At 45.6% G+C, this 23,491-nt stretch overlaps 1 protein-coding gene across 1 annotated transcript in view; it reads left to right on the forward strand.

Annotated features, from left to right (window-relative positions):
* LOC142401411 (zona pellucida-like domain-containing protein 1) overlaps positions 1-23,491 on the forward strand; it is a 28,540-nt gene that overhangs the window by 151 nt on the left and 4,898 nt on the right. Inside the window, exons 2-8 of the mRNA XM_075486803.1 lie at positions 243-463; positions 909-1,090; positions 1,531-1,603; positions 4,616-4,713; positions 18,081-18,161; positions 18,243-18,414; positions 18,733-18,835. Of these exons, the coding sequence (XP_075342918.1) occupies positions 243-463; positions 909-1,090; positions 1,531-1,603; positions 4,616-4,713; positions 18,081-18,161; positions 18,243-18,414; positions 18,733-18,835 (930 nt within the window). The remainder of the gene's footprint in view (positions 1-242; positions 464-908; positions 1,091-1,530; positions 1,604-4,615; positions 4,714-18,080; positions 18,162-18,242; positions 18,415-18,732; positions 18,836-23,491) is intronic.

Raw genomic sequence — 23,491 nt, forward strand, 5'->3', positions numbered from 1 at the left:
AATTCTCTTCAGACATATATGTTTCCTAACATCTGTTCATAGCGTGACTTAAAACAAACTGAAGAATATGGTTCTACCTAAAAGTCCAGGAGAACCAGTTTTAGGGACACATTCTAATTTGACTTTGTAACTCATGAAGGATTCTGGATTCAGAATTTCTCAGACAGATAAAAAACATTTAATCTGATTTAATGTGAGACTTATTCCGTGTGTGTGTGTGTGTGTGTGTGTGCGTCTCTCAGCGGAGAGGGATATCAGTGCATACTGCGGGGTACAGACCATCACACTCAAGGTCAACTTCTGCCCGGTCCTCTTCTCCGGCTACAGCGAGACGGACCTGGCTCTCAACGGTCGTCATGGAGACGCTCACTGTAGAGGATTCATTAATAACAACACCTTTCCAACGGTCGTCATCTTCAGCATCAGCCTGGCCACGCTGGAGCTGTGTGGGAACTCGCTGGTGGTAAGAAGAACAGGAACCATAGAAAAAGAACAGAACTGAAGGGGTTAATGTTGTTTTCATGCTCATTAAGATTTAAAATCAATAATTTGATGATATTTTTAGAAAATATTATTATTAAATCAAAGATATGTAAAGCTTGTCTTGCATTACACTGTATGTCTGACAGAAAACTTAACATACTGTAATATGAAACTATATGAAAGTATATTAATCACATTTTCTATCGTAACTAAAACATCAAAACAAACACAAACTGAACCTTAACAAAAAGGAGCAGTTTGCAGATAAAGACAGCAGATGTGTTCACAGTGTATTTTATATGATATATTATATGTATATTTTGATGCTCATAAGGAATTCCCCCTCCCTTTGGATCCCTGAGCCCTACAGAGCTGATGGTGCGCCCCACAGAGGACTGTCATGTACACGGATGCTTTCATTGCAGGTGTCCACAGGCCAGGGACCCAATGCTTACGGGAACCTTTCCCTGGTGCAGATTGGAAACATATCTGGCTTTATTGACACACCGGACCCCCCAACCATCATCAGCTACTTGCCAGGTTTGCTGTACAAGTTCAGTTGCAGTTACCCGCTGGAGTACCTGGTCAACAACACACAGCTGGCTTCGTGAGTCTCATCAATGCTCATAAATGCTTTCACTTTTAAAAAGATCTGAAAGTGTGCTGCTGCAGAGGACCACCCAGCCATAAAACTAATGGTTACAGATTTATCTGTCCAAAAAGTATTACTGGAATTTAATGGATGGAAAAAACAGGCACAAACTAAAGTAAAGAGAATATAATGCTAAGGATAGAATAAGGCCTGAAACGAGCTAAATAAAAAAACTAAAACTCTGATAATGTACCTTTCACAAATTTCTGAGGAAGCGGTTTGTAATGTCATCAAACTCTGAGAGAACGAGATGGCAGATATGGCTTGGAGATTGTTCTTCATCATCAGTAGCATATATCAGAAAATATAATCTGTTCTAAGACAATTAATCTGACCCTACATAAAAACTGTAAATGCCCCCCCCCCCCCCACCTTTTCTCTTATCTCCACTGAAGGTCAGCAGCTGCGATATCAGTGAAGGAAAGCAACGGGACTTTCATCAGCACTTTGAATCTGCTGCTGTACAATGTAAGTTCTCATCATTATGTTTGCATGCTTTATTTCTCTGAGGAGCACAAACCCAGCCTTACATCTCTGCACTTATCTATAACTTAAACTATGTCTCAGAGAGATCATCCATTCTTTTGTGGCTAAAGAAGGAAAAATGATGGTGATTGCCCCTTAAAGCAACACTAGAGAAGTTTGTGAACCTTAAAACTTGTTTACATTGACTGTTGTTGTGCACATTCTGGGCCTGAAAGTGTCCTGGGGCCCCTGAGGGCCGACATGCATCAGTTCATGACAGATAGATGAGCTGTGGACTCCAGTCAGAAGACTTGGATTTGAGTCCTAATTGGAATGACTTCTGACTTGACTTGATAGAATCATAAAGGACTTTGAGCTCGACTCGGACTTTAACATCAGAGGGGAAGACGGCAAACAAAAAGCTTTATGCGTAGTTTTAAAAACAAAAGAAATATTCAAATCAACTCAAAATTCAAATCAAGTAACTTGATTGATGTCCAGTCCATTTACACAGACTACCCAGAATTCCCAGCACAGCACAGCACACAGTGCAGTCACAGAAGAGAAGGCGTTACCGGGTCCCAGTTGGGAAAAATTCGACCAAATTACCAAGAAGCAAGGCAACGGCGTCCATCTTTGTTTGGCAGGTGAAGCTACGTAAAAAAGTCAAGGCTGTCACAGTGATTAATGGGTAGTTAACCATAGCTTAATGGCAAATCTTTTAATCCATATTTCAATATTTTTGTATTCCTGGATTATTATTTGTTGTTAAATACAACTTTTAAATTAATTTTAATGAGCTAACATTTTGTTTTTGATCTATCTTTGGCAAATAAATGCACCTTTTAAGAAGCAGTTATTATTCCTGGACATCATTTATTATTATTCTGTCTTTGAAATAGACATTTGGTCAGATGAAAAAAATTTCAAAGTGTAGGACTCTGGACTTCTACATCTTGACTTTGGACTCGACTTGGACTCACATGTCTTTACTTACCTCTTATCGATAGAGGTAGAAAAATAAAACACATCTAGCTCACAGAAATACCTCAAAATACTCCAAAAACCACTTCAGATATTAACAGATATATTATTATTATGTTATTTCTACACTAAATGATATACTATATTGTAATATATATAAGCAGGTATATCATGTTTACAGATATATTACATTATATTATATTGTGGCCCTGTGATGGACTGGCGGCCTGTCCAGGGTGTACCCCGCCTCTCGCCCATTGACCGCTGGGATAGGCTCCAGCCCCCCCGCGACCCGACCGACGGATTCAGCGGGTATAGAAAATGGATGGATGGAGATATGTTACATATTATTATCACAGAGTTACTGTCCAGTTATCTTTTAATCAGACTTAATGCCCCTCCTCATGTGGCCCCTCCTTCTGTGGCCCCTCCTCCTCCTGTGGCCCCTCCTCCTGTGGCCCCTCCTTCTGTGACCCCTCCTCATGTGGCCCCTTCTGTGACCCCTCCTCCTGTTGCTCCTCCTCCTGTGGCCCCTCCTCCTGTGGCCCCTCCTCCTGTGGCTCCTCCTTCTGTGGCCCTTCCTTCTGTGACCCCTCCTCCTGTTGCTCCTCCTCCTGTGGCCCCTATTCCTCCTGTGGCCCCTCCTTATGTGGCCCCTCCTCCTGTGCCCCCTCCTTTTGTGACCCCTCCTCCTGTGGCTCCTCCTCCTGTGGCCCCTATTCCTCCTGTGGCCCCTCCTTCTATGGCCCCTCCTCCTGTGCCCCCTCATTTTGTGACCCCTCCTTTTGTGACCCCTCCTCCTGTGGCCCCTCCTTCTGTGGCCCCTCTTCCTGTTGGCCCTTCCTGTAAGGCTCGTTGTCTAACCACAGCCCAGGGTACTTGTAGGTGTCTATAACCTCCACCTCAGGTTTGGACTTCTAGTCTGTGACCAGCTCCTTGGTCTATGACGTGTTAAAAAGAGTCTGCGGTGTACAGATTGAAGAGGAATGGGGGGACAGCACGGTGCCCTCAGCACGGTGCCCTGTGGAGCTCCGTGCTGCTGACCGCGGTGTGAGACGGGACGTCCTTCAGCCTGGTGGTCTGTCAGGGAGGCAGCTGGAGATCAACCAGGCAGGGGTCCCCTCATACTGGGATCAGTTTATCCTGAAGCACAGGGGCTGGGTGGTGTTAAAGACACCTGAGAGGTCCAGAAAAATATTCTGACCATGATGCGAGTGGGCTCGGTGTGTGGAGGATAGCATTCTGTACATCAACATCTGCCCGACACCAACATCTGCCCGATAGGGGAACTGGAAGGCATCCTAGGCACGTTGCACCTGGGGCCTGTAGATCTTGAGAGTCATTCAGCTCGCTGGGCCTGTTCTTTTTCAGAATTGGAACTGGAACTGGTTTGGTTTGGTTTGGTTTCCTGCGCCACCACGCTTTACATGGTGTCTTAGTTGGCTCTTAAACATGAGAAAAATTCAGATGTATGGCTGTACATTTGCAGAGCTGACATTTGTTTTTATGACGGTAATGAGCAAAAAAATCTTCAGTGTTCCTTTAAAGACATGGTTGGTAATCCTGTTCAGAAACACATTTTGTAATACTGGGTGAAATGGTCCATCTATCCTGAGAGAAATCTATACAAGATGTATTTAGAAAAAGGGACGAAAATAATCAGACCTCTGTGGCAGCTGCAGGACTGAGAAAAAGCTGACCCGCTGATCTCGGATTGGAGCACCTACAAAAAACCAATCAGATGCCTCTGAGCTTTCTTCCTACGCCCCCCTCTGTCGGCTCCCTGCTCCGTGCGCGCACGCGGTTCTACCGGCTTTGGATGAAGCACTGACGGAATGGGGAGGGGGGGGGGTGGAGCTTAGAGGAGGGGCCACTTTCGAATCTTGCTAGCTCTCTTGCTAGCTCTCTAGGATTACCTACCATAGCTTTAAGTCATGTAAAAACTGTTCAACTGTGGTGAAACTGAAGAAATCACAGACAAAGGGAGAAATGTAACAAACATGCTTAAATGTTATTCTGATTTATGTGTAGGACTCATCGTACATTCAGCAGCTGTCCATCCCGATGGCAGGACTTACCCTGAAGACACGGGTGTTTGCAGCTGTTAAAGCCACTAACTTGGATAGGAGGTATTCAAACAACATCAAGCTATTTTATCTGAATACCAAAGTACATTTTATTGTCTGCATTTATGTTGCTGGCCATTGTTTGTCCATTTTGATCTCCATAACATTGTAACAATAGTTGCTCCCCCAGAGTTTAAAATAAAAAAAGGGACATTAAACATCCATATTTACCTGATCAGGTCCTGCAGTTCCTGAAAGCCTGGTCGAAAGTTGATTGGGTTGTCATTTGGGTAGTATCTATTCCTAAAGGGGCAATTGGGGGATGTTTCTCTTCTTTAACTTATCACCCTATAGTCACTCTCTTAGTAAGAAGAAATCATTTATCTTAAGGGGGACATGTTAAAAAAACTAAATTAAATTTTCTGTGCTTGAAAGCACAAACTTTGAGGAACCGGTGAGACAGAAGGACAGGCAGGACTGGCAAAGTGGATAAGCAGAACCGGTGAGGCAGACAAGCAGGGCCAAGCTTTGGCACTACTTCAGGCAAAGATTCAGGCACAGACTCAGACAGATGCTAGGCCTGAAGGGAAGTCTGATGGTGGCTGGGCCTGAAGGGAAGTCTCTGGTGTAGCAGCTGAAGCAAAGGCTGGACAGCTGAAGTGAACCTAGGGAGACACCATCCCGACAGAAACTAGCTGGGGTGATCAGCTCGACACTGTCGTCCCATTGAGAGACCCCTGAGCCCAGCCTTTTGGAGTCTGGTGGTGCCGTGGGAGTCAAGTCTGATTTAGAGGATGAATCGTGTGTTCTTTCACCGGCTGCACGTGGTTATGGGTGTTGTGGTGGCTCTCCAAACCAGCCTGCAACGAAGGTCCTGCATGAAGTCTGTAGAATGGCATTGAGTGGCCTGAGACCACCACGGCTCTCAGCCAAGGAAGAAGCCTCCCTAAAGCAAAATCTGCAACCAGACAGCTGCTGCTCGTTTTCTGTGAGTGCCCCTGAGGAAGCAGCTGGAGTAATCCCCTCACCACCAAAATCCCCGTCCAGGGAGGGCCGGCGTGAGGCTGGGCTGACATGGAAGGACAAGGTTTCTCACACCTGCCACCGGTGGAACCTCTCCTGGCTTCTCACCTCCACACAGAAGTTTTGCCGTTCCTTCCAAAGCTGTCAGTTTCCCATCATCCTTCACTGAAAAAGGCAACAAAGTGGGGGCTATATCGGTGAGACCTCTAAATGCGTGGGCACTGCTCCTCACCCACCAGGCAGAATATCAGAAGAAGATGTGAACCACTAAGCGTGTGAGTGACATTTATGCATCATCAGTGAACCTGTCATGGATGCAGTTCTTAATGGGGCAGTCCAACTTTAACCCCGCTTTTACCCCAAAGTGTTTAACCCAACCGCGCTGTGGCGGACAGGCGTAGGCTTGGGTCTGAGTTTTGGGCGCACCTGTGTGGTGACGTGCACTGATTGGGTCACATGGTGTTAATGGCGGTAATGATTGTAATATCACCTGTTCACTCGCTGGCAGAGTTAGTAGTGAGCGGGTGGTGGGGGACCGCTTTACGTTTAGTTGCTGATGTGAACGCTTTACATTTAGTTGCTGATGTGAACGCATTCTAGAATGCGCTGCTGAGGGTGGCAGCACGTTGGAGTAGCTCTGTACCTCACATTGAGATTTTTCTTTTTTCTAAATTTCATTCCTGTTATTTCTTGGAAGAAATTGCATTTTTTGGACAACTGTTCCTTCCTGCCTTGGATGCTGTGCAGCTGGATTGATTTTTCCCAATACTTTTGTATATTTTACTCTTTTGTTATGATGCATAACCATAGCAACAAGGTGGTTTACAACAGGGAGCAGCTGATTAACATTGGAAAAGCAGAAATAATTCGACAACTGAAGCCAGAAATCCCACTGGAATTGAAAAGGAGGCGTCGTGGATGCAGAGCAGGAGCAAAGAGGAGAGAAAGAAAGAAGAAGTTCAAACCATCTCTGCCATCCATCATCATGGGCAATGTAAGATCGTTAGCTAACAAGTTGGATGAACTTCTAGCCTTGACAAGGACTCAGCAAGAATGTCGGGAATGTAGCATAATGTGTTTTACTGAGACATGGCTGCAGGATCATATCCCCGACTCCAGCGTCTCTCTGCCGGGCTTCCTGACTGTACGAGCAGATCGAGATTTAAAGAGTGGCAGGAAAAGGAAAGGGGGTGGATTGGCAGTGCTTGTCAACAACAGATGGTGTCACCCAGGACATGTTACTGTGAAGAGTCGTCTCTGCAGTCCTGACATTGAACTATTGGCAGTAAGTTTTCGTCCATATTATTTGCCAAGAGAGTTCACCAGTGTTGTTTTGGTGGCTGTTTACATTCCACCCTCAGCTGTTGCCGACACTGCATGTGATGTCATCAGTTCCGTTGTTGCTAAGATACAGACACAACACCCCAATTCTTTTGTGGCAATATCTGGTGATTTTAATCATGCCTCACTCTCTGCTACACTGCCAACTTTTCAACAGTTTGTCAGCTGCTCTACCAGAGAAAACAAGACATTGGATTTGTTTTACACAAATGTCAAGGATTCATACACTTCCAAATCAAGACCTCCCCTGGGTAAATCAGATCACAACCTTGTTTTTCTCTGTTCAGCATATAAACCCCTTGTCCAGAGACTACCTGTCACAAAAAGGACTGTTAGAAAGTGGTCACAGGAAGCTGAAGACGCCTTACAGGGTTGTTTTGATGCAACCGATTGGATTTCTCTTTGTAAGCCACATGGAGAGGACATTAATGCCATGACTGAGTGTGTGACTGACTATATATACCAGAACAGTGAGATGCTTCCCTAATAAAAAACCCTGGATCACCAGTGAGCTAAAGGAACTATTGAACAAGAAAAAAAGAGCCTTTAGGGAGCGAGACAGGGAGTTACTGAGGAGTATACAGAAGCAGCTCAAAGTCAAGACCAGAGAGAGCAAGGAGGTGTATAGAAAGAAGCTTGAGAGTAAACTGCAGAGGAACAATATCAGAGATGTATGGTCAGGAATGAAGAAGATCACAGGCCTCAAGCAGAGGGAGGATCGGATGGATGGAAGTCTGGACAGAGCAAATGAGCTGAACACATTCTTCAACAGGTTCAGTTCAGGAACAAGCTCACCATCCTCCCCTCCTGTTCCCAGCCAAAGAGACATCCCACCCTCCTCTGATCCACAGCTTTCCTGTAACATCTCCACCTCCACCTCAGTCATGGATTCTTCTGCTTCCACTAGTTTGTCTTCAACCAAATCAGGAGATGCTGCTGTCCCCTTTGCCTCCCCCTCCCACTTTTCTGTTTCTAGAAGTCAGGTGAAGAGGCAGTTGGAGAGACTGAACCGGAACAAGGCTGCAGGTCCAGATGGTGTCAGCCCCCGAGTCCTGAAGGCCTGTGCAGAGCAGCTCTGTGGGATTCTGCAACACCTTTTCAACCTTAGCTTGACCCAAGAGAAGGTACCACTGTTGTGGAAGACATCCTGTCTGGTTCCGGTACCAAAGAAAACTCATCCTTCAGACATCAATGACTACAGACCTGTTGCCCTGACATCCCACATCATGAAGGTCCTGGAGAGACTCCTGTTGACCCACCTGTGTAAGCAAACCAGCACATATCAGGACCCCCTGCAGTTTGCTTATCGCCATGGAGTTGGAGTTGAAGATGCTATCATACACCTGCTTCAACAAACCCACTGTCATCTGGACAAAGCAGGCAGCACTGTGAGGATCATGTTCTTTGATTTCTCCAGTGCATTTAACACAATTCAGCCTGATCTGCTTCGTCTGAAACTCCAGAAGACTCAGGTGGAGGCCTCAACAATCACCTGGATTAATGACTACCTGACAAACAGACCACAGTTTGTCAGACTAAAGAATTGTGTGTCTAACCAGGTGATCAGCAGCACAGGAGCACCACAGGGGACTGTACTCTCACCATTCCTTTTCACTCTGTACACTTCAGACTTCCAGTACAAGTCAGACTCCTGTCATCTACAGAAATATTCAGATGACTGCAGTTGTCGGGTGTATCAGAGATGGACAAGAAGCTGAGTACAGAGAGCTGGTGGACCGCTTTGTGGCATGGTGTGGGAACAATCATCTCATCTTGAATGTTAACAAAACAAAGGAGATGATTGTAGATTTAAGGAGAAACAGGGTCAGATCAAACCCTGTTTCCATCATGGGAGAAGAAGTGGAGGTGGTTGAGGAATATAAATACCTTGGTGTTCATGTGGACAACAGACTGGACTGGAGACACAACAGTGAAGCCATCTACAAGAAAGGACAGAGCAGACTGTACTTCTTGAGGAAGCTAAGGTGCTTCAAGGTTTGCAACAAGATGTTGCAGATCTTCTACAAGTCTGTTGTTGAGAGCGTCATTTCCTCTTGCGTCATCTGTTGGGGCAGCAGCATCAGAACCAGGGACCTAAAAAGACTCAACAACCTGATAAGGAAGGCTGGTTCTGTTCTGGGGACGACTGTGGAACCTCTGGAGACAATAATGCAAAGAAGGATTTTGCATAAAATCAAGAGAATTATGGACAACCCTGAACATCCTCTCCATGAGACTGTTATCAGAAAACAGAGTCAGTCAAAGGCTTCTTCAGTTTGGATGCAAAACGGACCACTACAGGAAATCATTCCTGCCCACAGCCATCAGCATCTATAATAACTCCTTGATTTAATTGAGTTACATCAACATTTAATTTCCCTCTGGGATAAATAAAGTATTTTTGAATTGAATTGAATTTACGTTTAGTTGCTGATGTGAACGCTTTACGTTTAGTTGCTGATGTGACCCCTTTATGTTTAGTTGCTGATGTGACCGCTTTACGTTTAGTTGCTGATGTGAACGCTTTACGTTTAGTTGCTGATGTGACCGCTTTACGTTTAGTTGCTGATGTGACCGCTTAACGTTTAGTTGCTGATGTGACCGCTTTACGTTTAGTTGCTGATGTGAACGCTTTACGTTTAGTTGCTGATGTGAACGCTAAACGTTTAGTTGCTGATGTGAACGCTTTACGTTTAGTTGCTGATGTGAACGCTTAACGTTTAGTTGCTGATGTGAACGCTTAACGTTTAGTTGCTGATGTGACCGCTTTACGTTTAGTTGCTGATGTGAACGCTTAACGTTTAGTTGCTGATGTGAATGCTTAATGTTTAGTTGCTGATGTGAACGCTTAACGTTTAGTTGCTGATGTGAATGCTTAATGTTTAGTTGCTGATGTGAACGCTTAACGTTTAGTTGCTGATGTGAATGCTTAAGTTTAAGTTGCTGATGTGAACGCTTAATGTTTAGTAGCTGATGTGAACACTTTACGTTTAGTTGCTGATGTGAATGCTTAAGTTTAAGTTGCTGATGTGAACGCTTAATGTTTAGTTGCTGATGTGAACGCTTAACGTTTAGTTGCTGATGTGAATGCTTAAGTTTAAGTTGCTGATGTGAACGCTTAATGTTTAGTAGCTGATGTGAACACTTTACGTTTAGTTGCTGATGTGAACGCTTAATGTTTAGTAGCTGATGTGAACACTTTACGTTTAGTTGCTGATGTGAATGCTTAAGTTTAAGTTGCTGATGTGAACGCTTAATGTTTAGTTGCTGATGTGAACGCTTTACGTTTAGTTGCTGATGTGAATGCTTAAGTTTAAGTTGCTGATGTGAACGCTTAATGTTTAGTAGCTGATGTGAACACTTTACGTTTAGTTGCTGATGTGAATGCTTAAGTTTAAGTTGCTGATGTGAACGCTTAATGTTTAGTTGCTGATGTGAACGCTTAACGTTTAGTTGCTGATGTGAATGCTTAAGTTTAAGTTGCTGATGTGAACGCTTAATGTTTAGTAGCTGATGTGAACACTTTACGTTTAGTTGCTGATGTGAATGCTTAAGTTTAAGTTGCTGATGTGAACGCTTAACGTTTAGTTGCTGATGTGAATGCTTAAGTTTAAGTTGCTGATGTGAACGCTTAATGTTTAGTTGCTGATGTGAACGCTTAACGTTTAGTTGCTGATGTGACCGCTTTACGTTTAGTTGCTGATGTGAACGCTTAACGTTTAGTTGCTGATGTGAATGCTTAAGTTTAAGTTGCTGATGTGAACGCTTAATGTTTAGTTGCTGATGTGAACGCTTAACGTTTAGTTGCTGATGTGAATGCTTAAGTTTAAGTTGCTGATGTGAACGCTTAATGTTTAGTAGCTGATGTGAACACTTTACGTTTAGTTGCTGATGTGAATGCTTAAGTTTAAGTTGCTGATGTGAACGCTTAACGTTTAGTTGCTGATGTGAACGCTTAACGTTTAGTTGCTGATGTGACCGCTTTACGTTTAGTTGCTGATGTGAACGCTTAACGTTTAGTTGCTGATGTGAATGCTTAAGTTTAAGTTGCTGATGTGAACGCTTAATGTTTAGTTGCTGATGTGAACGCTTAACGTTTAGTTGCTGATGTGAATGCTTAAGTTTAAGTTGCTGATGTGAACGCTTAATGTTTAGTAGCTGATGTGAACACTTTACGTTTAGTTGCTGATGCTTAATGTTCCAATTACTGGAAATGCTGAGCCTAAAGTAAAAATAGTGCAACAAAGTCTGAAAAGGGATAAGCCTGCCCCTCTCCTCATGAGGCCTTCTGATCCTTTAAGGTCATGTGGCGCACTGCCACGTTTTCCACTGCAACAAGCTCCTCGCCCAACAACCAATGAAAATCTGTTGTCCATTAAGAAGAAACAAAATGAATTATCTACTATATTGGTCTATCAACAAAGTCTTACATCATTGCCTAAACGAGAAATTCCAGTCTTTGATGGCAACCCTCTACACTTCCATGCTTTTATGCGCTCGTTTGAACAGGTCATAGAAGCAAAGACCCCCAATGACTGCCTGCATTAGATGGCACAGAACTCCAGGGGGCAGCCCAATGAATTTGTCAAGAGTTGTCAACATATGTCTCATGTTGCTGGATATGTAAAAGCAAAGACTGCTGTATGATCACTTTGGAAATGAACATGTGATTACATATGCTTATCTGAACAGAAGATGCAAAGGCTCTTCAGGCGTACTGGCTGTTCTTACGTGGGTGTTGCGATGCGATGGAAGAGGTTCATGGACTCTCTGAATTAAACACACCTGCCAATTTGCTTGCTGTGATTAAAAGGCTGCCATATAAGGTGAAAGACAAATAGCGAACAGTAGCATGCGACATCAAGGTGAGGCAGAATCACAGAGCTACATTCGTTGACATTGTCTAATTTCTTGAGCATCAAGTTAAAATTGCCACAGATCCTGTCTTTGGAAAACTATGTGACACTCCACCAACACATCTAACAGCCACGGGCAGTGATGGAGGGAGACATTCTCTAAAGGGCTAAAGGAAGTAGTTTTGACACAACTATCACTGCTGTTGAGAAAAGAATCAAACAGAGGCTCAAGATCGTCCCATTTTTGTGAAGATGTGTCTGTTCTGCAAAGGTGGTCACACACTGGAGTCATGCTCTCTGCTTGATAAGAAAGCTCATAATGAGGTGTGTGGTCTGCAGATGGCTTCATGGAGCTGTAGGCCAGCAGCAAATGGCTGACCATTTGAAGTAAAGTGTGGGAGAAGTCTTGTGAAGCTGTATGGAGTCATCGTTATGTGTTTGATGATTAGAGCTTTACATATTGAGGTTACCTCATCCTTTCACATTGACTTTTTCATTCATGCCTTTTTGTTGCGAGACGGGGCCAGGTTCCAGAACTGCGTTCCGACAATGGTACCAACTTTGTGGGCGTAGAGCGTGAGCTGAGACGAGCCATGGAAGAGTGGAATCAGGAAAAGATCACTGATCCGTGTACTTTGATGGGAGTTAAATGGATCTTCAACCCTCCAACTGGATCGCACCATGGTGGAGCATGGGAGCGGTTGATTCGTTCCATCAGAAAGGTCCTCAACTCCATCTTGCAGACACAGCAGTTGGATGAGGAGGGACTCCTGCCCTTTGTGAAGTGGACTCAATCCTCAACAGTAGATCCATCACACAGGAATCCTCTGATCCACATGATTTGGAAGCTTTAACAGCAAACCACCTCCTCCTTTACATGTCCAATCCATGCTTACCACCTGGTCTGTTCCAGAAAAATGATCTCTGTGCACATAAGAGATTGAGACAGGTCTGTCTCTGACCTGCCCTCCTCGCCTGCCTCCCAGTGAACTTACCTGCCTTGTGCTGGTATGAAAATTAAAGTCATTACCAACTGTTCCAGATTTCCAGAGTGCTGCTTTTGGGTCCAAAATACACCTGCTATAGGACAGGTGTGTAGTGCGGAGCCAGGACAGGCCGTTGCTCCGCCAGGCGGCGGTTGGACTCAACAGTACATAGCAGGGCCTCACGGATCTCAGCCCAAATACGCTTGGCTCTTTGGAGGTGGTGTTGGACCCAGGGAACCTCCAGGTGATAGTACAGTGACAGAAGAAGTGAGAGTGTTCAATCCATATTCAATCCAAACCAAATGCCGGCTCTAGGAGGAAGGGTCGTTGGCAGTAGCACAGCCGAGAGCAGCCGAGAGCTCCTGATTGAGCCGATCAGTCTGCTCGTTGGATTTGGGGATGATAACCAGAGCTTAATGACACCTTAGCTCTCAGAGATACACAGAAAAATCACCATACCTGTTAGATGAATTGGGGCCCCCAGTTGGACACCACTTTCAAAGAAATGTCATGAAGGTAGAAAACATGATTTACTAGCAGATCTGCAGTCTTGGAAGATGGTGGCAGTTTGTCTAAGGGGATGAAATGAGCACTCTTAGAAAAACAGTCGATAATGGTGAGGATTGTGGTTTTACCTTAGGAGAGAGGTAATCCGATATGAGACCAGGGCTGATCGGGGATGTCCAGAGGCTCCAGAAGTCCTGATGGTGGTCGGTTGCTGCTCTTACTCCTTGCGCACGTGGAGCAGGCAGAGACATACTCCCAGAAATATTGTTGAAGAAGAATGATGGAGTGGTGCATTCCTGGATGATAAGTAAACTTGAAGTTTTAGGCCCACTGGAGGATGGTGGAGCGGGCTGGTGAGGGGACGAAGCGGCAACAGAAGGGTCCACCACCAGGATCCGGGTCCGAGACCAATCCCTGGTGAATCTGAGGTTCGATCTGCCACATGATACCACCCACTAGGCAGGTCGAGGGGAGAATCCAGGTTTGTTCCACTGACTTCTTTTCTGTAGCAAACTGTTGAGACAGGGCATGGAGAAAGTGAAACGTCCATAAAACAAAGACCAACGGGCTTAATGGGACTTTAGCCTCTTTGTATTCTGGAGGTAGGTAAGGTTCTTATGGTCTGTCCACACAATAAAGACTTTTTGGCTCCCTCTAACCAATGCCTCCATTCCTCTAAAGCTAGTTTGATCGCTAAGAATTCCTGATTACCCACATCATACTTTTGTTCAGGCAATGGACAGTCGTCGGGAGAATAATGCAGAGGGGTGTATCTTACCCTCTGATTCAGACCTCTTGGACAATGCTGTCCCCACACCAGAATCCATCCATCCATCCACCTCCAGAATGAACAGCCAGTCCGGGTTGGGCTGAATGAGGATGGCAGCAGTGGTGAATCTGTCCTTGAGCTGTTGGAAAGCTAGGTCGGTTTCAGGGGTCCAGTGAAAAGTGGTCTTGACGAAGGTTAACTTGGTTAGAGGAGATGCAATAATGCTAGAGTTGCAGATGAAACGGCAGATCTTTGTAATTGTTTACGGTCACTCAGCCACAGCCTTTATCTTGTCTGGGTCCGTCTTCACCTGCCCGCCCTGGAAGCTGTAGCCGAGGAAGGTAACTGAAGATGCACAGCATTTACATTTCTCTGCATAGATGTAGAGGCGGTTTTCCAGGAGCCAGGAGTACCTTTCGGACATGTTGTCTGTGCTCTGCGGGAGACTTGGAAAAAATCTAAATGTCATCGAGGTAAACAAACACAAACAGATTTAAATATTCTCTCAGAATGTCATTTATGAGAGCTTGAAAAACTGCAGGGGCATTTGTGAGGCCGAAAGGCATGACCGGGTATTCGAAGTGACCTGAAGGTGTGTTGAAGGCCATCTTCCATTTATGTCCATCGTGGATTCTGACCGGAGATCTAGTTTGGTGAAGATGGTTGCCCCCGGGATAGGTTCAAAAGGGGACGATATGAGAGGCAGAGGATATTTGTTTTTGATGGTGATAGTTAATGCAGGGCAGCAGGCTCTTGTTCTCCTTCTGAACAAATAAAAACCCTGCTCCTACAGGTGAAGAGGATGGCCTAATTATCAGGCAGGAGGGTCTATGGTGCAGTCATTGGGATGGTGAGGAGGTAATGACAAGGCCCTGTCTTCACTGAAAACTGAAGGGAGGGACTCCTGGGGCAGACAAAGCTGAGAGGCCACACAGTTCTGCTCCAGAGTCCACTGAAGCGAGAAGTTCTCAGTTGTGTTACCAAGTTGGATGGTCATGGGTAGAGTAAAGAGAAGAGGAGTTTCGTTCTGTGTTCCGTCCACCGATAATCCTGCCTCTACTTGTGGGCTCTGTCTTTTGGCTGCACTGGACAGGTGGACATGTAATTCCCCCTTGAAACTACAAAAAATGCACTTGTTAGCCTTCACACGACGAACTTGCTCCTCAGGTGTAAGTCTCGCTCGACACATCTACATGGGTTTTGGCATTTCCTCAGAGGGGGATGACACTGGCACGGCAGATCCAGTGGAAGGTAGGGAAAAGGGCACATTGTGGGAATACCACCGGGGTGATGGTTGAACCCTCTCCCTTCTCCGTTCAGCTCGCCGGTTGTCAATATGATTTACCATGGTAACCAGATCCTCGAAGGAGGCCAGGAGCTTAACTATGGGATGTTTCAGGACCACCTGAGCCATCCCTAACTATAAGCTTTATCAAAAAGGAAAGTTTCAAGCCTGGTCTTAAAGGTAGAGAGGGTGTCTGCTTCCTGAACATTTACTGGCAGCTGGTTCCACAGAGAGGGGCCTGATAACTGAAGGCTCTGCCTCCCAAACTGGCAGCTGGTCCCACAGAGAGGGGCCTGATAACTGAAGGCTCTGCCTCCCAAACTGGCAGCTGGTTCCACAGAGAGGGGCCTGATAACTGAAGGCTCTGCCTCTCAAACTGGCAGCTGGTTCCACAGAGAGGGGCCTGATAACTGAAGGCTCTGCCTCCCAAATTGGCAGCTGGTTCCACAGAGAGGGGCCTGATAACTGAAGGCTCTGCCTCCCAAACTGGCAGCTGGTTCCACAGAGAGGGGCCTGATAACTGAAGGCTCTGCCTCCCAAACTGGCAGCTGGTTCCACAGAGAGGGGCCTGATAACTGAAGGCTCTGCCTCCCAAACTGGCAGCTGGTTCCACAGAGAGGGGCCTGATAACTGAAGGCTCTGCCTCCCAAACTGGCAGCTGGTCCCACAGAGAGGAGCCTGATAACTGAAGGCTCTGCCTCCCAAACTGGCAGCTGGTCCCACAGAGAGGAGCCTGATAACTGAAGGCTCTGCCTCCCAAACTGGCAGCTGGTCCCACAGAGAGGAGCCTGATAACTGAAGGCTCTGCCTCCCAAACTGGCAGCTGGTTCCACAGAGAGGGGCCTGATAACTGAAGGCTCTGCCTCCCAAACTGGCAGCTGGTCCCACAGAGAGGAGCCTGATAACTGAAGGCTCTGCCTCCCAAACTGGCAGCTGGTTCCACAGAGAGGGGCCTGATAACTGAAGGCTCTGAGCTTTATATGTGAGGAGAAGAATCTTAAATTCTATTCTGAATTTAACAGGGAGCCAATGAAGAGAAGCTAAAACTGGAGAAATATGATCTCTCCTGTTAGATCTCATCAGAACTCTGGCTGCAGCATTTTGGATCAGCTGAAGGCTTTTCAGAGAATATGTGGTGAGCAGGTAGGTGTCTCAGATCTGCGGTGGAATGCTAGATCCTTAGCTTGGGAATCCAGAGCGAGGGGAACAATGAAGGAATCGATACAGAGAACCCAGGAAGACAAGGTGAATACGAGAAGGTAAGAATCTTAACATGAACCGCAGAAGTCGGCCGAATTACCACCGAAGTGGTGAGACAATCTGTTGAAGGCTGGTTGCTCCTGCAGATCCTAAAGAAGGCGTCTTGACGAGGACAGATGAGGAACAGGTGTGAGAGCAGGAGCTAAACCAGACTCCGCCCCTGGCATCCTGGAAAACCTGCTCAACCCCGCCTCAGACCCGGAAACCAAACAAACACCACAACCAAGCATGATCGGGACATTGTTGGGGTTTTCTTTTATTATTTTTCAGTAATAAACTGGAAATGAAACATTCCCATTTGTTATTGAATACATTAGGTGTAGTCCAACAGCATTCTACCGTTACAAAAAGCAACGTTGTTTAAACTTTACCCAGAGAAGCAGCAGTTCCTAACAAAGATTTCTAAAAGCCTCAGTAAAACACAGAGGAGTGGCCTGGTTTATTAAGCCAAAATGTAACGGGGATATCAGGACGTCATTATGACTGGTGTATTGTGGCTGACTGCTAAGTTACTTCAGTGTTTCTGGCTGTGGTGTGTGGTTTTTCCAAGTCAGGCCAGTTCAACGCATGACTTCCAGCAAAACTGTGTCTGAAAAATGAATCTGTGCAAACTATTCTTGGCCAAACTGAACATGTGGGAAGTATTTGAAAACAGAACAGAACCAATCAGTTTAGTGCATACTGGTCTGAGCTTTCAGGCTTTTGTGTGGTCAGGAAAGAATAACAGACCTCGTGTCATTTCATGGCATGAATCCATAAAACTGCCCTTTATTGATCTAATGTGGTTGATCAGCATCTGAATATATTTCACTTGTAAACACGTTCCATTGCCTGGTTCGAAATGAGTGATCATACTTCTAAGATTGCAGCTACTACTGCACTCTCATTGGGAAAAAAAAAAAAGTAAATATACATACAGTTCATTCAAACATTGGATACAACTTGATTCTCATTATAAAGCAAACTGCACACTGAATCACACAGAAGCATCCCCCTTCAGCAGTTTAATGGGAAGACATACCTTCAAATATAAACTCATCATATAACACTACACAATCCAGCAAAACATCAAAGTTAAATTTGGTGAAAGGAAAATTTCAAATGTTCAAAGAGTTTGACGTAACTTTGACACATGATGTGTAGTTTCCCTAAACCGAAATAAAAACTGTCAGAATGTAAATCACAGGTCTCTGAGTGACTCCCAAACACCCTCAGCAGCTTCTTATGCCACATTATGATTATGTGTTTAAATGTAACACTTCCAATACGAGAACAATCAGACAAATTTACACTTCCCAATTAATTAGGATTAATTATTCATTAGTAGGACAATATATTTCTACCAACTGAAAACGCAAAGTGGTCCTCCTCAATGTGATCAATATTCTGTTTATGTGTAATAGATGGAATATTCTAATGGACTACTGTTACACTACACCCTCTGGAAACCCCAACGACGACCTGCGCTATGACCTCTTCTTTAGGTAAAAAACAGATTCAGTTCCATTCTGATTTTCTCTTGCTTTCCTTTCCAGTTATACTATCATTTTTTCTTTTTGATCCAGCTGTGAAAAAGACCCCCAGACCACCGTGTTTGAAAATGGGAGGAGCCAAATGGGGCGCTTTGCCTTTGAAGTATTTCGTTTCATAAAGCACAAGAATCAGAAGATGTCCACCGTCTTTCTGCACTGCGTCACCAAGCTGTGTAGAGGAGACGACTGCCTGATGCTCATGCCAGTGAGACTCGCACAGGAATCACTATCAGAATATTACTCAGAATATTACTCAGATATGTTGAACCATCCAGAGCTTCATGAAGAAAAGAGCTGAAAATAAATATATATTTCACTCAGTTGTAACCGTGACACACAAGTGCTACTCTTAAATGCAATGTTGAATCATGTGACTAAATATTTCTCTTCCTTGTCTTAAGATAAACACTGTACTTTAATTCTATATATATAAGAATACATTCATATATTAAGAGGAAAGGCTCATATTAAGCACGTAGTACACAGTATGTTGCAGTGACACCTTTTCTGTCTCTGCTGTCAGATTTGTGGAAGCAAGAAAAAGCGAGATGTCTCAGAGGGAAAGGAACCAGATGGTTCATCTGGAAACGCCGTTCTGACCGCTGGGCCTATCGTCACACGAAGTGGTAAAGTTGGATTTATTGTTCTACTGTAAATTCTTTCTCTGCCAACCTAAAGCCATAAAGCAGCATCATCACATCATCTTTAGGCTCATTGCAGACACACAGAGCGGTGCCCATTTATAATGGGATTTGATGTAATTTGCTTGGCCTCGTGGACAGTTTGGAGAAATGCAAACAACAAAGGATTCTCACTTTTACTCAGTCAAGATATTACTGTATTAACTCCTGTCAGGTTTATTTATGGATATGCATCGATTTTTGCATTTCAGACACACCAGAGAAAGTTTGGGAAGTTATTCTTTTACACACTTAGAAGGTGTTCTGACATTCAAAATATCATGCAGGTATTTTTTCATGCACCTCTTAAGATGTGAAACAGGGTCATCATTCATTGTTTGTTCCAGAATTCTGCACACATTTTCACTTGGAGAAAACCACGTCCTCTTCTTCCTCAGAAAGTGTGCAGAATGTAGCTTTATGCCGTCCATTTCTTGGAAAAAGTAAAAAATGTATACCTTATTTATCCCAAAGGGCAATGATATTGTTGCAGTATTTCTTTTTAAACATTCATCTTAGGCTTTCATTTTGGGCAGTTACTGCCTCGTGTGTCCCTTCGCTTTACAGCAGAGCTGAAGAAGCCTGGCAATGACGTTGAAATTGACATTGACACAATATTAGGAAGAGGGTCACATCTTAAAATCAGTAATGGATGCGTGTGATCTTCGAGCGGCAGCACAGCGCTAAGAACAGACAGGATTCTGTCATGGAAAAAACTGCATGGCCACCATGCCATCCACTAATGTGAGTCATGGCTCTGTCATGTAAGAACATTCAATGAAAAAGCAGATTATTATTCCAAAAGGGAAATTGTATTGTTGCAGATTTTTATCCAAACATTCATTATAAGCTCTTGTTCTGAAGAGTTTTTGCTGCTGACAGGAAGGACCTGCTGCATGTCTCTGTGTTACAGCGGAGCTGAAGAAGCCTGATCACAATGCTATGAAGAGGATGGGCAGTGTTGTTCCTCATGGGGATTAACTGAGGCAGCATTTTTCTTTTTGCAATCAGGTTCAGGTTCAAAGCAGCACAGAGAGAGTCTTCTTCATCAGTTTGCTCAGTTTCTGACGCTAACAGATGGCAGCACAGCAGTGTGTGCTCTCCACCACAGACTTACAGAAAATATGCAGCGTGTTGGTGCAGACATGAAGGACCTGAACTACATAAAGAAGTACAGTCTGTTTTTCTTTCTTTTTCATGAAGATGGCCTGGATGTTGCATTTCCAGTCCAGTCTGCTGTTCAAGACCACCAACCTTCTGTTCACCTGGGATGGAGACTGTGTTTGACTGGTCCTCCTAAAATACTCATTTATCCCTTTTGTTTGTTTTTGTTGAAGATGAGCCTGAACAGTTCACCCGCTGGGGCCTGAACAGTTCACCTGCTGAACAGTTCACCTGCTGGGGCCTGAACAGTTCACCCGCTGTGGCCTGAACAGTTCACCCGCTGGGGCCTGAACAGTTCACCTGCTGAACAGTTCACCTGCTGGGGCCTGAACAGTTCACCCGCTGTGGCCTGAACAGTTCACCTGCTGGGGCCTGAACAGTTCACCCGCTGTGGCCTGAACAGTTCACCCGCTGGGGCCTGAACAGTTCACCCGCTGTGGCCTGAACAGTTCACCCGCTGGGGCCTGAACAGTTCACCTGCTGTGGCCTGAACAGTTCACCCGCTGTGAACTTAACAGTTCACCTGCTGGGGCCTGAACAGTTCACCTGCTGTGGCCTGAACAGTTCACCTGCTGGGGCCTGAACAGTTCACCCGCTGTGGCCTGAACAGTTCACCCGCTGTGAACTTAACAGTTCACCTGCTGGGGCCTGAACAGTTCACCTGCTGTGGCCTGAACAGTTCACCTGCTGGGGCCTGAACAGTTCACCCGCTGTGGCCTGAACAGTTCACCTGCTGGGGCCTGAACAGTTCACCCGCTGGGGCCTGAACAGTTCACCTGCTGAACAGTTCACCTGCTGGGGCCTGAACAGTTCACCCGCTGTGGCCTGAACAGTTCACCCGCTGGGGCCTGAACAGTTCACCTGCTGAACAGTTCACCTGCTGGGGCCTGAACAGTTCACCCGCTGTGGCCTGAACAGTTCACCTGCTGGGGCCTGAACAGTTCACCCGCTGTGGCCTGAACAGTTCACCCGCTGGGGCCTGAACAGTTCACCCGCTGTGGCCTGAACAGTTCACCCGCTGGGGCCTGAACAGTTCACCTGCTGTGGCCTGAACAGTTCACCTGCTGGGGCCTGAACAGTTCACCTGCTGGGGCCTGAACAGTTCACCTGCTGTGGCCTGAACAGTTCACCTGCTGGGGCCTGAACAGTTCACCCGCTGTGGCCTGAACAGTTCACCCGCTGGGGCCTGAACAGTTCACCCGCTGTGGCCTGAACAGTCCACCCGCTGGGGCCTGAACAGTTCACCCGCTGTGGCCTGAACAGTTCACCCGCTGTGGCCTGAACAGTTCACCTGCTGGGGCCTGAACAGTTCACCTGCTGGGGCCTGAACAGTTCACCTGCTGGGGCCTGAACAGTTCACCTGCTGGGGCCTGAACACTTCACCTGCTGGGGCCTGAACAGTTCACCTGCTGGGGCCTGAACAGTTCACCTGCTGTGGCTTGAACAGTTCACCTGCTGGGGCCTTAAGAGTTCACCTGCTGGGGCCTGAACAGTTCACCTGCTGGGGCCTGAACAGTTCACCTGCTGGGGCCTGAACACTTCACCTGCTGGGGCCTGAACACTTCACCTGCTGGGGCCTGAACAGTTCACCTGCTGGGGCCTGAACAGTTCACCTGCTGTGGCTTGAACAGTTCACCTGCTGGGGCCTTAACAGTTCACCTGCTGGGGCCTGAACAGTTCACCTGCTGGGGCCTGAACAGTTCACCTGCTGGGGCCTGAACAGTTCACCTGCTGTGGCCTGAACACTTCACCTGCTGTGGCCTGAACAGTTCACCTGCTGGGGCCTGAACAGTTCACCTGCTGGGGCCTGAACAGTTCACCTGCTGTGGCCTGAACAGTTCACCTGCTGGGGCCTGAACAGTTCACCTGCTGGGGCCTGAACACTTCACCTGCTGTGGCCTGAACACTTCACCTGCTGTGGCCTGAACAGTTCACCTGCTGTGGCCTGAACAGTTCACCTGCTGGGGCCTGAACAGTTCACCTGCTGGGGCCTGAACAGTTCACCTGCTGTGGCTTGAACAGTTCACCTGCTGGGGCCTTAACAGTTCACCTGCTGGGGCCTGAACAGTTCACCTGCTGGGGCCTGAACAGTTCACCTGCTGTGGCCTGAACACTTCACCTGCTGTGGCCTGAACAGTTCACCTGCTGTGGCCTGAACACTTCACCTGCTGGGGCCTGAACAGTTCACCTGCTGTGGCCTGAACAGTTCACCTGCTGTGGCCTGAACAGTTCACCTGCTGTGGCCTGAACAGTTCACCTGCTGGGGCCTGAACAGTTCACCTGCTGGGGCCTGAACAGTTCACCTGCTGGGGCCTGAACAGTTCACCTGCTGTGGCCTGAACAGTTCACCTGCTGGGGCCTGAACAGTTCACCTGCTGGGGCCTGAACAGTTCACCTGCTGAACAACAGAGTCGTACTGGGCACTGAAATTCTTAGGACAGGACAGCAGCTACCATAACAAGACATAACATGCCGTAACGTCATGACATTTTGCATTTTGCACTATTCAGTGTATGTATATTGTATTTTTGTATATAACATTGTTTCTACTGCATATAGGATTTTTTACTGTATATAAGTCCTTTTTTTGTTGTTTCTCCTTTGACTGGCATTCTTACAGACAGCAAAGTAAGCTGTGTTTCCACTGTGCATATGACAATAAAAACTTGAATGGTGAATATATATGATAAGACTCTGCTGGTTTGAAAAAAAAAATGATAATGTATAATATTTTTTTAGCTTTATTTTTTTGTGAGCATATTTTTGTGTGAAGGGACAATAATGTGAGTATTTTAAAGGTGCATCAAAGGGTTAATTATTTATTATTATTTATTATTATTATTTATCGATATAAGCAAAAACATGAACTTTTAAGTACAAACAGAGTGAATTCTCTCAACACCACCATACCGTCCGAAAAGGAGAAGAAAATGGTAGACCTTACTGTGGTTGGCACTTAGCCCAGTTAGTCAGCTGGGAACGTGTGGAATGCCTGATGGTTCTATTCTTGGGCCTCTTCTCTTCTCTTTATATACTTACTTCCTCTTGGATCAATTCTTGAGGAAAGACGGTATTGTGTTCCATTTTTATGCTGACGATAGTCAGATTTATATGCGAATGTAGCAAGAAAATGGATATTCTGCAAATCCAATACTTGAGTGCATTTCAGAAATTAAGGCATGGATGTCAATGAATTTTTAGGTTATGTTGTTTGGGTCTACAGACAGCTCCACAGTTGACTTGGGCTGGTTAAGTCAACATAAGACGCCAGTTGCAACAAACCTCGGTGTAAGGCTCAGTGTTCAAGTCCGGATTTTTTCAACTGAGACAACTTACTAAAGCTAAACCGTTTCTTTCTTTGCATCATTTTGAGATTTTGTTCTATGCTTTTATCACAACTCATTTAGATGACTGTGATGCACTTTATTCTGGGCGAAG

This window comes from Odontesthes bonariensis, chromosome 16, assembly GCF_027942865.1.
Source record: "Odontesthes bonariensis isolate fOdoBon6 chromosome 16, fOdoBon6.hap1, whole genome shotgun sequence".
Classification (NCBI taxonomy): domain Eukaryota; kingdom Metazoa; phylum Chordata; class Actinopteri; order Atheriniformes; family Atherinopsidae; genus Odontesthes; species Odontesthes bonariensis.